The following is a 14,029-nucleotide window of genomic DNA, read 5'->3' as shown; positions in this document are numbered from 1 at the left end:
ACTTTTCCTAACAATGTCAAACTGCTCCAACCAAAGAATTCTGGCTCCCACCATCTGTCTGAAGTATCAATACACTTCAACTTTATGTGGAAACACTACAGCAGTTAGATGACACTGAAATTGCTAACTTGTCATTCCTTCTGCCACTAAACAGAAAATCAGAGCAGAATTCAAATTCCAAAGGGGAGACATTTACAAATTAAATAAAATGTACAATAATTGCAGAAATCACTTAATAATATTTTTGCTACCAACCTACTTTTTTCATTTTTACATACACGCACACACACAAAACATACAGGCTAGAAGCACTGTTACGCTGACATGAAATTCTAAAATGATTAACTTAAAATATTTTTCACTCTGAGCACAGAAATCCATTTAAGTCTCTCTAAACCCTCTACAACTGCCTCCATATTACAAAAACAGCAGAAATGAAGGAGTGAGAGGGAGCTGTGTATACGAAATGATCAATTACCTAGTATATTTTCCCCCAGCTCCAGCCCAGGAGAAGGATTTGTTAAAATCAGCTGAAATGTTTCATCTCCTTCTGGAATGTCATCATCAAGAATCATGATGTCAACATTTTTATACCCTTCTCCATCAGCAAAATGTAGAATCTGGTCAAAAAAGTAAAGTAGACAGTATTATATTTAAATACACTCTGAGTCGTTAGAAAATGCTTGGAAACAAATACAATGTAGTTGTGAATATGAAATAAGCTGTCTATAGGGATTTTTTCCTTATTTTTTCACATGATCTCTTTTTATTTAAATTGACAATATTAAGTTTAAACAGTAAAAGTTCTACAGGAAGAAAAGTAAACATTTGACTAAGCAGTAAAGGACATGAAGAGACAAAATAAAAAGCATTTTCAAATAATAAAGGTGTTTCCCTAAATTAAAACAAAGAAATGAAAGAGTTAACATTTTCAAGAAGCATAAGAAATACTCTGGGAAGGTCATCTAATGATATAAATTCTTTAACACAATAATCTATGTTCTCCACTATCAAATATTGCAATAAAATGGTGAATGAATGAAACGAAATACAGAATAATCTTTAGGACAGTACTAAAAATGCAATTTATATATTTTATTAAAATAGTGAAGAGAGCTATTCCACTTGAAAATCTTTGCTCTAATTTACTGTGGACTATTACAGTAGTTAATTATATTTACACTAATTTATTTACAGAACCTAAATCACTATAATTCTCAATGAATTCACCATTGGGGTAAAGATGTAATCCAGCCCCAGCTGTGCTTCCAAATTCTGGGCATACACAAACAGGGAAACGTGGCCAAGAGCCCCTTTGCTCCTCTGGGCTACCAGTGTTAAACTTTCTTGGGTTTCATTTACTTCAAACCTATAATAAAGAGAATACATCATTTTTCCTTATAAGCATTTATTCAGTAGACAGTGAAGCATCTAAACCCCTAAAAAAAGGGCAGTCACGCAGCCCTGGGTTTACCTGCTGTGCTGCCACTGGATCATGCCTCGAGCACCATCATTGGCATCAATAATAATCTGTGCCGTCAAGCCCTCTGAATCTGAGGAAATGTGGAAACATACTTTAAAATAAGTGTAAATGATTAATGGAGAACTATTTGATTCAGAATTTTAAAGCCTACCCCTTTGGTATTATATAATTCCTAATACAGAGGTACTGTCGATGTTATTCAAAAGATGTTTAAGAAAATAAGACATAAATACTTATAACACTCAAATGAAAAACTTTTTGCTAACAAGAACCACTGACTAATAGAAATCTATACTGAACCGAGAACAGTATAAAACAAGCAACTAAGGTTATGGTTTTATTTCTGTTATTTCAACCCATTTCAAGAGGAGAGGAAAATGGGGATGGTCACAAAGAGTAGAAAGAGAAGACAAAAGAAAGAGGGAGATAAAGGCAGGAGGTACTGCAGAGAAAAACAGGTGTGAAAAAGAGACAGGGATACAAACAGAAGCTGAGAAAAGTGGGAAAGATGGGGGAAGGTTAGGTGCGATAAAAACTAAGATTAAATTTCTCTTTTCCCTTTTTATTTTGTATTCTGTCCATCACACTCAGTATGTTACCAATATTCATTATTCAGTCTTGAAATAGTAACTAAGCCTGTTAATGTTTTGTTCTTTTTTTTTAGTATGTTTGTCTTTTTTTCTTTTTAAATTCAGTGGCTCTACTGTACTCTACGATACTCATGACAGCTGCCTGGGCGAAGAAGGGGTGAGGAGAGTATAATTCTCTCTGAGTGAAAAGACCAACATTGACTAGGAAGGAATGTAAAATCAGTATCTGTACCCATCAAACCAGAGGCTACACCATTTCCTAGCTGTGTGACTTCAGCATGTTACTTAGCATCTCTTAGCCTCAGCTCCTGCATCTGTAAAATGGGAAAATGTAAGGAATACTGGTACCAGTATACAAAGCACCTGAAACAGGGGCATTAGACAGCACTTACCAATGGCTAAACTATTCAAATTACCTCTAATATGAGCATCGGGAAATATGATGTACTCTGTTAGTTTTCTTAGTATGAACAATAATTACCTTGTAACAACTGCTTGATGTAAACAGTTTAGTCATTAGAGTCATATATTTCTTTTGCAAAAGAACTGAAACTTTCCTAATAATAATAATAATAATAAGTTAAAAACTGATGATTCCCTTCTGCTATTTTCAAAGTTGTTGTATTGAGCCTCAGAAGTAAACGAGGAACCTCTATGCTCAGGCCACCGCTCTAGGCCCTGCTTCTCCCCCTTTAATCCAGACTAATTTTCCCTCTGCCCGGAGCCCTTCTAACCATGAGGTGGGGAGCAGGCAACCTCAGTGCTATTCACCACCAGCCGCCAGTGGTCCATCACATCTACAAGTTTCTGACAAAATCTCCAATATCAAACATCCAAATCATAAACAAGAGTTTGTCTTTTAATAACAGGAGTAGATCTTTTTAACGTAATCTACATAAATTTGTACTGAGGTACAAGTTTTACCTTTTAGTCTGTAATGAATTAACTGAGTCTTTTCTAAAGCATGAAAAGAAAAACATAAAAAGTCAAAAAAGAAGCAGAGAACACAACCAATAAACAAATAAAAGTTTTGCTTAATCTAAGAGAAAATAAAAACATCTGATAGGTTGGAGAACAAACGAAAATAAATTAAATTAGTGAATTATTTAATTGCTAATTAATTAGCAAATTAAATATTAAAAGGAAAATGCCTTCATAAGAACTAATTCTATTTTGAAGATTACAAATTAGGTTCTAAAAAAACTGCAATGCTTAAAAAGCATCACACAATAATTCTTAAATGTCTTTATGCTGTCCAGTGTACAAAATGATAATATATTATGGTCTCCAAATTAAAATAAATCTGAAAGTCCAACATACTTTCACATATAGCTGAGATTAAAAAACATCACAATGATCACTTCTGACCAAAAAAAAAAAAAGAAAGAAAGAAACTACTTCATTTGCAGTGAGTAAACAGAGACAAACAAAAATCCCATCATACCTAGTCTAGGAGGAAATGAAGTTAAAGGAGCCATGATAAGTTCCACGTAAGTTAAATTTACGAGGAAATATTCTTCTAGTTCTGGTATTTCATCCTGCAAAAATTACATCCATTAAATTCACTATAATTATGCTCTCAAAGTAATCACCTCTCACAAGCTGCTTTTTAAAATGATCTTATAAATATATGTACTTAAATAGTATACAGAAAATTTTAAAATGCAAACATAGAGTAGAAAAGATGTAAATTAGAAAAAATAAACATGTCTTGGCAAAGATTTTTTTTAGATTTGATGCCAAAAGCAAAAATAAACAAGTGGAACTATGTCAAACTAAAAAGCTTCTGCACAGCAAAAGAAACCATCAACAAAAAAAAGTCAACTAATGGAAGGGGAGAAAATATTTTCAAATCATATACATCCAAAACACATTTTAAAAATCACGTAACTCAACAGCAAAACAACTAATAATCTGATTTACAATGCAGAAGAAAGGAACACACATCTTTCCAAGGAAGATATACAAATGACCAACCTGTACATGAAAAGATGCTCAACATCATTAATCATCATAGAAATGCAAATCAAAACCACAATAAGATATCACCTCACACCTGTTAGAATGGCAATTATCAAAAAGACAAAACGTAAGTGTTTTTGTGTAGGTGAGAATGTGGAGAAAAGCGAATCCTTGTGCACTGCTGGTAGGAATGTAAACTGATGAAGCCATTGTGCAAAGCAATATGAAGGTTCCTCAGAAAGTTAAAAATAGAACTACCAGCATACCCACACCTGGGTATATATACCCAAAGGAAATGAAAACAGGATAGAGAAGAGGTATCTGCACTCCCATGTTCACTGCAGCATTATTCACAATAGCCAAGATATGGAAACAACCTAAGTGTCCATCAACAAATGAATGGATAAAGATGTCATGGTATATATATAAAATGGAATACTATTCAGCCATGAGAAAGAAGGAAATCCTTCCATTTTCAACAGCATGGATGGTCCTTGAGGGCATTATGCTAAATGAAATAAGCCAGATAGAGGAAGACAAATACTACATGGTATTACTTACATGTAGAATCTAAAAAAAAAAAAAAAAAAAAAAAAAAAAAGAGTCAAACTCACAGAAAGAAAGAGTAGAAAACTGGTTGCTGGGGCTGGACAGTGGGGAAAACTGAGAGGGATTGGTAAAAGAGTATAAACTCAGCTATGAGATAAATAAGGTCTGAGGAGCTAATGTAAAACATGGTGACTACAGCTGACAACACTGTACTGTAAAACTGAAACTTGCTAGAGAGGTAGAACTTAAATGTTCTCACACACACAAAAAGATAAATAAGTGAGGGGATGGACGTGTTAATAACTAGATGCAGGGAATCCTTTCACAATGTGTACATATGTCACATCAACACAATATACACTTTAAATATCTTATAATTCCATATTTTTTTAGGTTCTACATGATGCCATGCAGAATTGGTTAGTTATACTTCAATAAAGCTGAAATTTAAAAAAATAAACTATTAAACTTATATATATGGTAAGTTATTAGGTTGAACCACGTGAAACTGCTAATATTATATCATTTTTGACCTAGACTAATATAATATGTAAACCAAATATATAAATACACAAACCTAATATATCTTAAATATAATAAGAGGAAAAGATTTTAATTACCTTAAATTTACCAAATTTCTGTAACTTCAGGTGAGGTACCTAAACTTTAAGGCCTCAATTCTACCATCTTTATAGTGAGAGAAATAATAGCTACTTTGGGGATTCCAATAATGATTAAAAATAATGTGTATGGATTGCCTGGCCTCGAAAGAGTCCCTTCAAAGTGACAGATATTTGTGATGGTTAATTTTAATATAATATTACTATTAACCACCAGTCCATCCAAGAGCACTGACAATAAGGCGGGCACTCAAAATATGAGGACTAGCAAAACCCACATCAGTAGTGACAAGACAGCAAACAATATTTACATAGAAACTCAATGTATATATTTATATGAATATATAATATCACAACATACACTTGTCTCTTCATTTTATTTAATGGAGATATGTTCCCATGTGAAAAAAAATTAGAAAATGAAGGTCACAGCCTCTATTTTATATAACATACGGACTAACGTGAGTTACAGAATCAGTTATGTTAAAGGAACTGTCCCCCATCTAACCCATCTGTTCTCCACCCCCGTGCAGTGACTCTCCCCTTATCAACCCCCAGCCTGGCTTATTTCTGTATATCCAGGCTTGCAGCCTCTTAATCTTGCACTACTCTGTAACAGAAAGGGCTTCAAAGCTCAAGGGAGAAGAAAAAGGAAACTTCAAAACCCTGTGTTCATATAACTAGACTCTGTAAACTAGACCCCTAAAGGGTGGCTATATATTTTCTGCTTTAAAACCCATCCCAGGGACACAAGGATGGTCCAACATATGCAAATTAATCAATGTAATACAACACATCAACAAGAGAAAGGACAAAAACCGCATGATCATTTCAATAGATGCAGAAAAAGCTTTTGATAAAATTCAACACCCATTTATGATAAAAACTCTCACCTCTCACCAAAGTGGGTATAGAGGGAACATATCTCAACATAATAAAAGCTATATATGACAAACCTACAGCTGGCATAGTACTCAACGGTGAAAAACTCAAAAGCTTCCCACTAAAATCTGGGACAAGACAAGGCTGCCCACTATCACCACTCCTATTCAACACAGTCTTGGAAGTCCTAGCCACAGCAATCAGGCAAAAGAGAGAAATAAAAGGGATCCAAATTGGAAAAGAAGAGGTAAGTGTCACTATATGCAGATGACATGATACTATATATAGAAAACCCTAAAAGATCCACACAAAAACTACTAGAGCTGATCAAAGAATTCAGCAAGGTAGCAGGTTACAAGATTAACGTTGAAAAATCAGTTGCATTTCTTTACACTAATGATGAATCAACAGAAAAAGAAAGTAAAGAAACAATCCCCTTTAAAATAGCACCCAAAGTAATAAAATACCTAGGAATAAATCTAACCAATGAGGTGAAACACTTATACATGGAAAACTATAAAACACTGATGAAGGAAATTAAAGAAGACTTAAAAAAATGGAAAGATATCCCATGCTCATGAATTGGAAGAATCAATATTGTTAAAATGGTCACACTGCCCAAGGCAATCTACAGATTTAATGCAATCTCTATCAAATTACCCAGGACATATTTCACAGAACTAGAACAAATCATAATAAAATTTATATGGAACCACGAAAGACCTAGAATTGCCAAAGTATTACTGAAGAGAAAGAAAGAGGCTGGAGGAACAACTCTCCCAGACTTCAGACAATACTACAGAGCTACAGTCATCAAGACAGCCTGGTATTGGTACAAAAACAGACATATGGACCAATGGAACAGAATAGAGAGCCCAGAAATGAACCCACAAACTTTTGGTCAACTAATCTTCAACAAAGGAGGAAAGAATATACAATGGAATAAAGACAGTCTCTTCAACAAATGGTGTTGGGAAAATTGGACAGCAGCATGTAAAGCAATGAAGCTAGAACACTCCCTTACACCATACACAAAAAGAAACTCAAAATGGATCAAAGACTAAAACATAAGACAAGATACAATAAACCTCCTAGAAGAAAATATAGGCAAAACATTACCTGACACGCATCTCAAAAATGTTCTCCTAGAACAGTCTACCGAAGCAATAGAAATAAAAGCAAGAATAAACAAATGAGACCTAATGAAACTTACAAGTTTCTGCACAGCAAAGGAAAACGTAAGTAAAACAATACGACAACCTACAGAATGGGAGAAAATTTTTGCAAATGAAACTGACAAAGGCTTGATCTCCAGGATATATAAGCAGTTCACACGACTCAGTAAGAAAAAAACAAACAACCCAATCCAAAAATGCGCAGAAGACCTAAACAAGCAATTCTCCAAGGAAGACATACAAATGATCAATAGGCACATGAAAAAATGCTCAATATCACTAATTATCAGAGAAATGCAAATCAAAACTACAATGAGGTATCACCTCACACCAGTCAGAATGGCCATCATTCAAAAGTCCACAAATGACAAATGCTGGAGAGGCTGTGAAGAAAAGGGAACCCTCCTACACTGCTGGTGGGAATGCAGTTTGGTGCAGCCACTATGGAAAACAGTGTGGAGATTCCTCAAAAGACTAGGAATAGACTTACCGTATGACCCAAGAATCCCGCTCCTTGGCATATATCCAGAAGAGACCCTACTTCAAAAAGACACCTGCACCCCAATGTTCATAGCAGCACTATTTACAACAGCCAAGACATGGAAACAGCCTAAATGTCCATCAACAGATGACTGGATAAAGAAGTTGTGGTATATTTACATAATGGAATAACTATTCAACCATAAAAACTGACAACATAACGCCATTTGCAGCAACATGGATGCTCCTGGAAAATGTCATTCTAAGTGAAGTAAGCCAGAAAGAGAAAGAAAAATACCATATGAGATCACTCATATGCAGAATCTAAAAAAAAAGAACAAAAAACAAAAATACAAAACAGAAACAGACTCATAAACATAGAATACAAACTTGTGGTTGCCAAGGGGATTGGGGGTGGGAAGGGACTGGGATTTCAAAATGTAGAATAGATAAACAAGATTGTACTGTGTAGCACAGGGAAATATATACAGGATCTTGTGGCAGCTCACAGTGAAAGAGAATGTGACAATGAACGTATGTATGTTCATGTATAACTGAAAAATTGTGCTCTACACTGGAATTTGACACAACACTGTAAAATGACTATAACTCAATAAAAAAAAGTTTATTAAAAAAAACTAACATATCTGAGTAAGTATCCATTTATTTATACTCAGTTACATTAATAGACTACATAGTTGAAAGAAGACTTACCTTAAAGTTTTATCAAATCTTTATGTCAAACACTGACATAGTATTACCTTTCATCTTACAGCTTTAGAGTTCTCACATTATTATATTAGGTCACAGAGCCATGATAATCAACAAAATAAGAATTACTGACTTCAGATGGTAAATGGTTTACAGTACTCATAATTTTGTAGTAAAAATCTCTTTCAAAAAGAGAACCCCCTAAATACATAGTAATTGAAAATTTTTTTCTAAGGCAATATTTATTCTCTCTCTCTTCCCCTCCCTAACCCCCCAAACACACAACATCTCCTACCTTCTCTATTTTGTACTATTTCCATAAACCTCTTGGAAATGTATTTAGATAGTTGAAACACTAAGTCTCAAAATGCAACAAGATTTCACAATACGAAAAATCATTTAAAACACAATTTCAGTCACCAATGATTAAGTTTGACCATAATCACATTTTATACCATCGGCCTCTAGTTAGTCTCTCACTATCTCTAATTTAACCAGTCCTAACAACTAAGACGCTAAGCGACATGGCTTTGCTATTCCAGTGAATCCTTTGGAGTAATCAAAATGCTCCTTTGGAAATCTATGAGGCCAATGCCATCTTAAAGAGACTGCCCTAAGGAAATTCTCTGTATAGCAAGATGTTCTGTAATAAAATACACAACAGCAGACCAGACTATCTAGACAAGAACAGAATCCCCCATGTGGTTTTAAAAAAGTCACGAAAAGAAAAAGGCTGATTGAAAAGCACCAGAATATTTAATCGATCTACTCTTTATCTGGTTATCCAGGTTTAATACAATAATAGTGAAATAAGAGTTTTACCTCGAGTATAGTGATGTTGATGGCTGCGGCTGTTTCCCCTTCTTCTAAAATCAGAAAGCCAACTACCGGGACAAAGTCAACACCTGGCTCAGCTAGGTTACCTTCTGTTTGGTTCTTTAGGCTCAACATTCCAGGAACTGTGGTGTATGTAACATTAATGGCTCCTAATTGAATTGGATGGGAAAACATTTTATAATTATTTAAAATTTAAAAATAATATCTCATTATGAACATTTTGACTTTGCCTAGAAGCACCTGCACTAGCTGTGTTACTGGCCCCAATTCCCCACCCCTTTCTAAATCATTGGCCTTTACCATGTCATAGGTAATGGCTGAGAGATGCCGCCTTGTGGGCAAGGCATACTGCCCTGCCTCCAGACTTTCTGAGTTTGGCTGCATGACTTGTTTTGGCTGCTAGTACAAGGTAAAAGTGCTGATGTGGTTCTGAGCCTGGACCACAGGGGGCCTGGCATGTCTCTGCTTGCTTTCTTGTGTCTCTACTGGTTCCACGAGAAGAATGAGAAGCATAGGAGTACAGCCATCCCTGACCAAGCCCAGCCTCAGTTAGTGGACCCACAGCTAGCCTATTACACATGCTGCTGAGATTTTGATTGTTTCTTACACAGCACTTTTGTGAAACTACATAATTCCTTTAATCTTTCAAAAATAAAGAAGTTATAAAGTCCTGTTCTGAATTAATAAATACAATTTTTTCCTGTCTCTGATTTGTTTTAGCAATGGCTTTCATCGCCCTAAACAGAACATTTAAAAAGCATCCTCCTGGAAACGCCATTCATTCTTCAGTAACACAAACCTAGAGATCCAAATTCTCTGTTGACGAAAAGCTGAACTGTTACGTTAGCCTCTTGGAGCAAAACAAATCTTGATGCAAGAGCAAAATTTAAAACTCCATGTGGTTCATCGCTGGCTTCGACAGTCAGAACACATGCATATCCTTGAGCATCAAGCAGAGCGGTTCCTGCTGGTGGAACTCCTACGAATGTCAGGGACCACAAGAAATAAACAGTGATTTGCATTAACTTCTAAATACTTAAACTATAACCCTGCTCTCTGAAACACATTAAAGTAATCAGAAAGTATTCTATTTCATTTACTTCTCTAACAGAAATCTTCAGGTTGACAAACAGTACCTACTTTATAGTTTTCTTCTTCTTAGACAGCAAATCATGAATTTATTTTTGCTTGGCCTATTATTATCATTATTTGCTATACTGATCATCTGAACTACAGAAACTGAGTAGAAACTGAAGAAAATACCCAGATAATTTGCCCACAATTATTAAATCTGATTTATCCATATAACTGGTCCAGAATTCAAACTGATCTGCTAGTATAAAATTAATTTCAGAAAAATTCTACCTTTGGAAATGTATTTTATTTCATAAAGAAATATTTAACAAAATTTTTAAAGGCTTTAATTGAATTCATAAAGGTAAGTATTTCCATTCTGAGCTGTTTTTTTTTTTTGGATCTAAATTTTTATGAGACAGACAATACTATAAGTAATATTTTAAAAATCAGTATGTATTTAATTGTTAAATATAGAGATAGCAACTATTATCTTTTTTCTGAAAAGAATAATATACCAGAGGAAAAAATGTAATTAAATTCTGCATTACCTTGTGTCCTCATGTCATACAGAATAACTTGGTATACTTCTTTCTCCTCAGGAATACTGTCATCCAACAAATGCACAGATATTGTTTTTTTCAGTGACCCCTACGTCAAACAGAAAGAAATTCATCCCTCTGTGTCACTGAATACAAACTACCTTCTGCTTTTACTGGCCTTATAAATTGTACATCCAAATATACTTTCACTTACAGAGTTCCATGGCTTAAAAAAAACAGATTAAATAAAAAACTATTGTCTCACATGAAACCAGGCTTATAATAGGTAGAGACTAAGTGCGGAAGATTCTGAGTGCTGAGCTAATGAATGCAGATTTTATCCAATGAGCAGTATAGCACTATTGAAAATTTCAGACAAAGCAATAAATAAGAGAGATTTCAAAGGCAGTCATGAATGGGAAAAACTGGAGTCTGGAAAATAAGACCAGTGTTGAAGGGAAACCAGTTATTAGAAGTCAAATGTAGTACTCAAGACAGAAGGTTATAGGGGTTTGGCTTAGTATCAAGGCAGTGGAAATGAAGAGAAAAGAATTAAACACATTATCAAACAAGAATTCATATCAAGTGAGTGTGGAGAAGAGGAGATGATAGAGTTACAATAAAGTAGTGTTGATTTTCTATCCAAGAACTGCTTTTAAATACTTATTTTCCACCAACCGTCTTCTTTCAAACTATCAGAAAGAGCCTTTAAATATAACTTCAAAAATACTGTGTGAACAGGAGGTAAAAAGACATTTGTTTCTAGGGCTATATCTGCTGCTTCATAGGAGTGAAACATTTAAAGTCCAAAGTGCATTTAAAGTTCCAAGACAGAGAGGAGTAAGAGAAGAGGGACAAGCAGTGTTTATCATCTCCAGAATGACACAGGTGACACCAACAGTGGGAGGAGGGCAGGAAGGCTGCAAGATGGCTTGCTTCAAATACCAAGTCAGCATCTTGTTTCCTTAAAGGAGACCTACCAAGTACTTAACAGAAAAATAAACCCCCTCCTTAAGTCTCCCTTTAGGTTTCTAAGCAAGCAGCTCCCTCATCAATCTCTCTCCATCCTAGAATTACATAATCAGAATTTTCCCATTTTCCTCACAACACAGCTTCCTCCAGATATTTGCAGCAAAGCATTTTCTTGGTGGTATTACCTCGGGAAAGAAGAGTTGTCCAGTAAAGTTAGCAAAATTGAGTTCTAGGTTTTGCCCGATAACTTTCCAGTTAACAGTAACATTTCCTCGACCAGGGGGTGTTCTTATCACATGGAATTGTAAAATTTCTCCTGCAGGTGAAATGTACAGATTGAGAAACGTTTAATGTAACATGAACTTAACATCTGAAGCCAACAAAACCCAAATCCCAAACATGCAATTGAAGCACCTTTTCCAAAAACATTAGAAAGGTGTTCTGTTTGCAATTGTCTAGAAGCTTTATACATGCTTACTGTTTATTAACACATTATTGTTTAACCCACTTCTAAATATTTCCACTTAGTAGAACATCAGGAAGTTCAACATGTAAAAGCTACAAAGGCACATGCTAAAATGGAAAACACAAACAAACACTCCAAAACATGCACCAGAACACAAATGTTCTGTGAAGTAAAGAAAATTATTAAGTCCTCATGGTCAAAACTAGTAATGACATAAGTAAATTCTTCCTTCACTTCTCAAAAGGACACAAATTCCTTACACTGGTATGCAATGTGATTTTACACAATGCATGCATAAAAATGCTTGCAAATACCTGAAAATCACATTTCTTTAAATTGTAACTTACATATACCATCAATGATTTTGTTTTATAAAAAGAAATACAAAGGAAAGGTGTCAAATCTGTACATCAACCTCTGTAACTTTTCCAAAGTTACAGTTAACCTTCCTGGGTAATTGAGGTATTTTAGATACTTTCCATTCCTGGCTTTTATCCTCATGTAATACTTTGTAAAAGTGAAGAAAATCTTAGTAGTCATTTCTTCTAAATGGCTGAAAGTGGAAAGTAAGCTCCTAGAGAGTACTGCTGTAGCCATCTGGCTTGCTGAAAAGATGCTGAATTCAAAAGTTTCACAATGAGGAGCACAAGTTAAGGTATACTAATAAACTGTATCACTAAAAATAATAATTATTATAAAAAGATAAATGAATTGATGCTTAAAAGGCTGAAAAGAACACATCCTTATTCAAATTTTAGAGCACAGACATATAGTTGAAATCCATGCATAGTCATTAAAAATATCACTTTTACTTAGTTACCCAAATAAGTAAACACTTCTGACACTTTTTAAACAAGGAGAGTAGAAACAAAATGAAATATAAACACCCTTTCCAAGTATTTTTAACTGCTAGAACTTTCTTTATTCTTGAAGAAAATAAAATTAAATAATTATTTCTAATAAAAAGGTTTCTTAAATTAAAATACCATAAATTAATTAATTTGGAGATTATCTTAATTTCAATTACTAAAAAACAAAATAAAATTTTCATACTAAATATAAGCACATATAATTTTAATGCAATAAATTATCTGGGGACAGCAGAAAATACAAGGAAGCAAAAACATCAGAAAGATTTCTAAATAAGATTTCCTCAAATACTTCAATGTTTAATGTACACATTTTTAAATGTTTCAATTCAAAAAAATTTTTTTTAATTGTCATTACATTAGTAGACTGAGACTTGGATGATGGTTTGGTTTTTTTTTTTTTGAAACATACAGGAACTGCTAATAGGAATCAGAGTGTCCAAAAGTTAGGATTTAACCGAAAGATGGGTAGAAGCAGCCATAATCGCCAGACCATTTCAAGTTTTTATACTTGTACAGCTCACATGAACAAAGGCAAAGGCACAACAGGGAAACCCTGGCGTCTCTATTGTACACCATGCAGAATTCCTCAAGCGTTTATTACTGAAAGGCACAGACAGAGCCTTGGAGTCATTAAGCTGTTTCACCTACTTTACTATCTGGTGACACAAATAAAAAGGTATATAGAGTCATGGTTTTCGAATTTTAAAAAAAGTCACAAAACAAAAGTATACTTCAAAAAGAAAATTATGGAAGTTTGATCAAGTACTAAAAATGCAATGAGGATACAAGCGGCAAAAAAAAGTGTAGGTCAATA

The 14,029-nt window shown here is 34.4% G+C and overlaps 1 protein-coding gene across 2 annotated transcripts in view; it reads right to left on the bottom strand.

Moving 5' to 3' along the window:
• Positions 1-14,029, bottom strand: part of ADGRV1 (adhesion G protein-coupled receptor V1) — a 471,359-nt gene that overhangs the window by 343,766 nt on the left and 113,564 nt on the right. For both annotated transcript variants that reach the window (XM_064482395.1, XM_064482396.1), the window contains 8 exons: positions 12,063-12,193; positions 10,915-11,014; positions 10,089-10,268; positions 9,275-9,438; positions 3,518-3,611; positions 1,475-1,553; positions 1,231-1,369; positions 479-620 (listed from right to left, as the gene is read on the bottom strand). In XM_064482395.1, the coding sequence (XP_064338465.1) occupies positions 479-620; positions 1,231-1,369; positions 1,475-1,553; positions 3,518-3,611; positions 9,275-9,438; positions 10,089-10,268; positions 10,915-11,014; positions 12,063-12,193 (1,029 nt within the window). The remainder of the gene's footprint in view (positions 1-478; positions 621-1,230; positions 1,370-1,474; positions 1,554-3,517; positions 3,612-9,274; positions 9,439-10,088; positions 10,269-10,914; positions 11,015-12,062; positions 12,194-14,029) is intronic.

Source organism: Camelus dromedarius, chromosome 3 (genome assembly GCF_036321535.1).
Source record: "Camelus dromedarius isolate mCamDro1 chromosome 3, mCamDro1.pat, whole genome shotgun sequence".
Classification (NCBI taxonomy): Eukaryota; Metazoa; Chordata; class Mammalia; order Artiodactyla; family Camelidae; genus Camelus; species Camelus dromedarius.
Note: the sequence above shows the minus strand (reverse complement) of the source record. Positions and strands in the feature narration are given on the sequence as shown.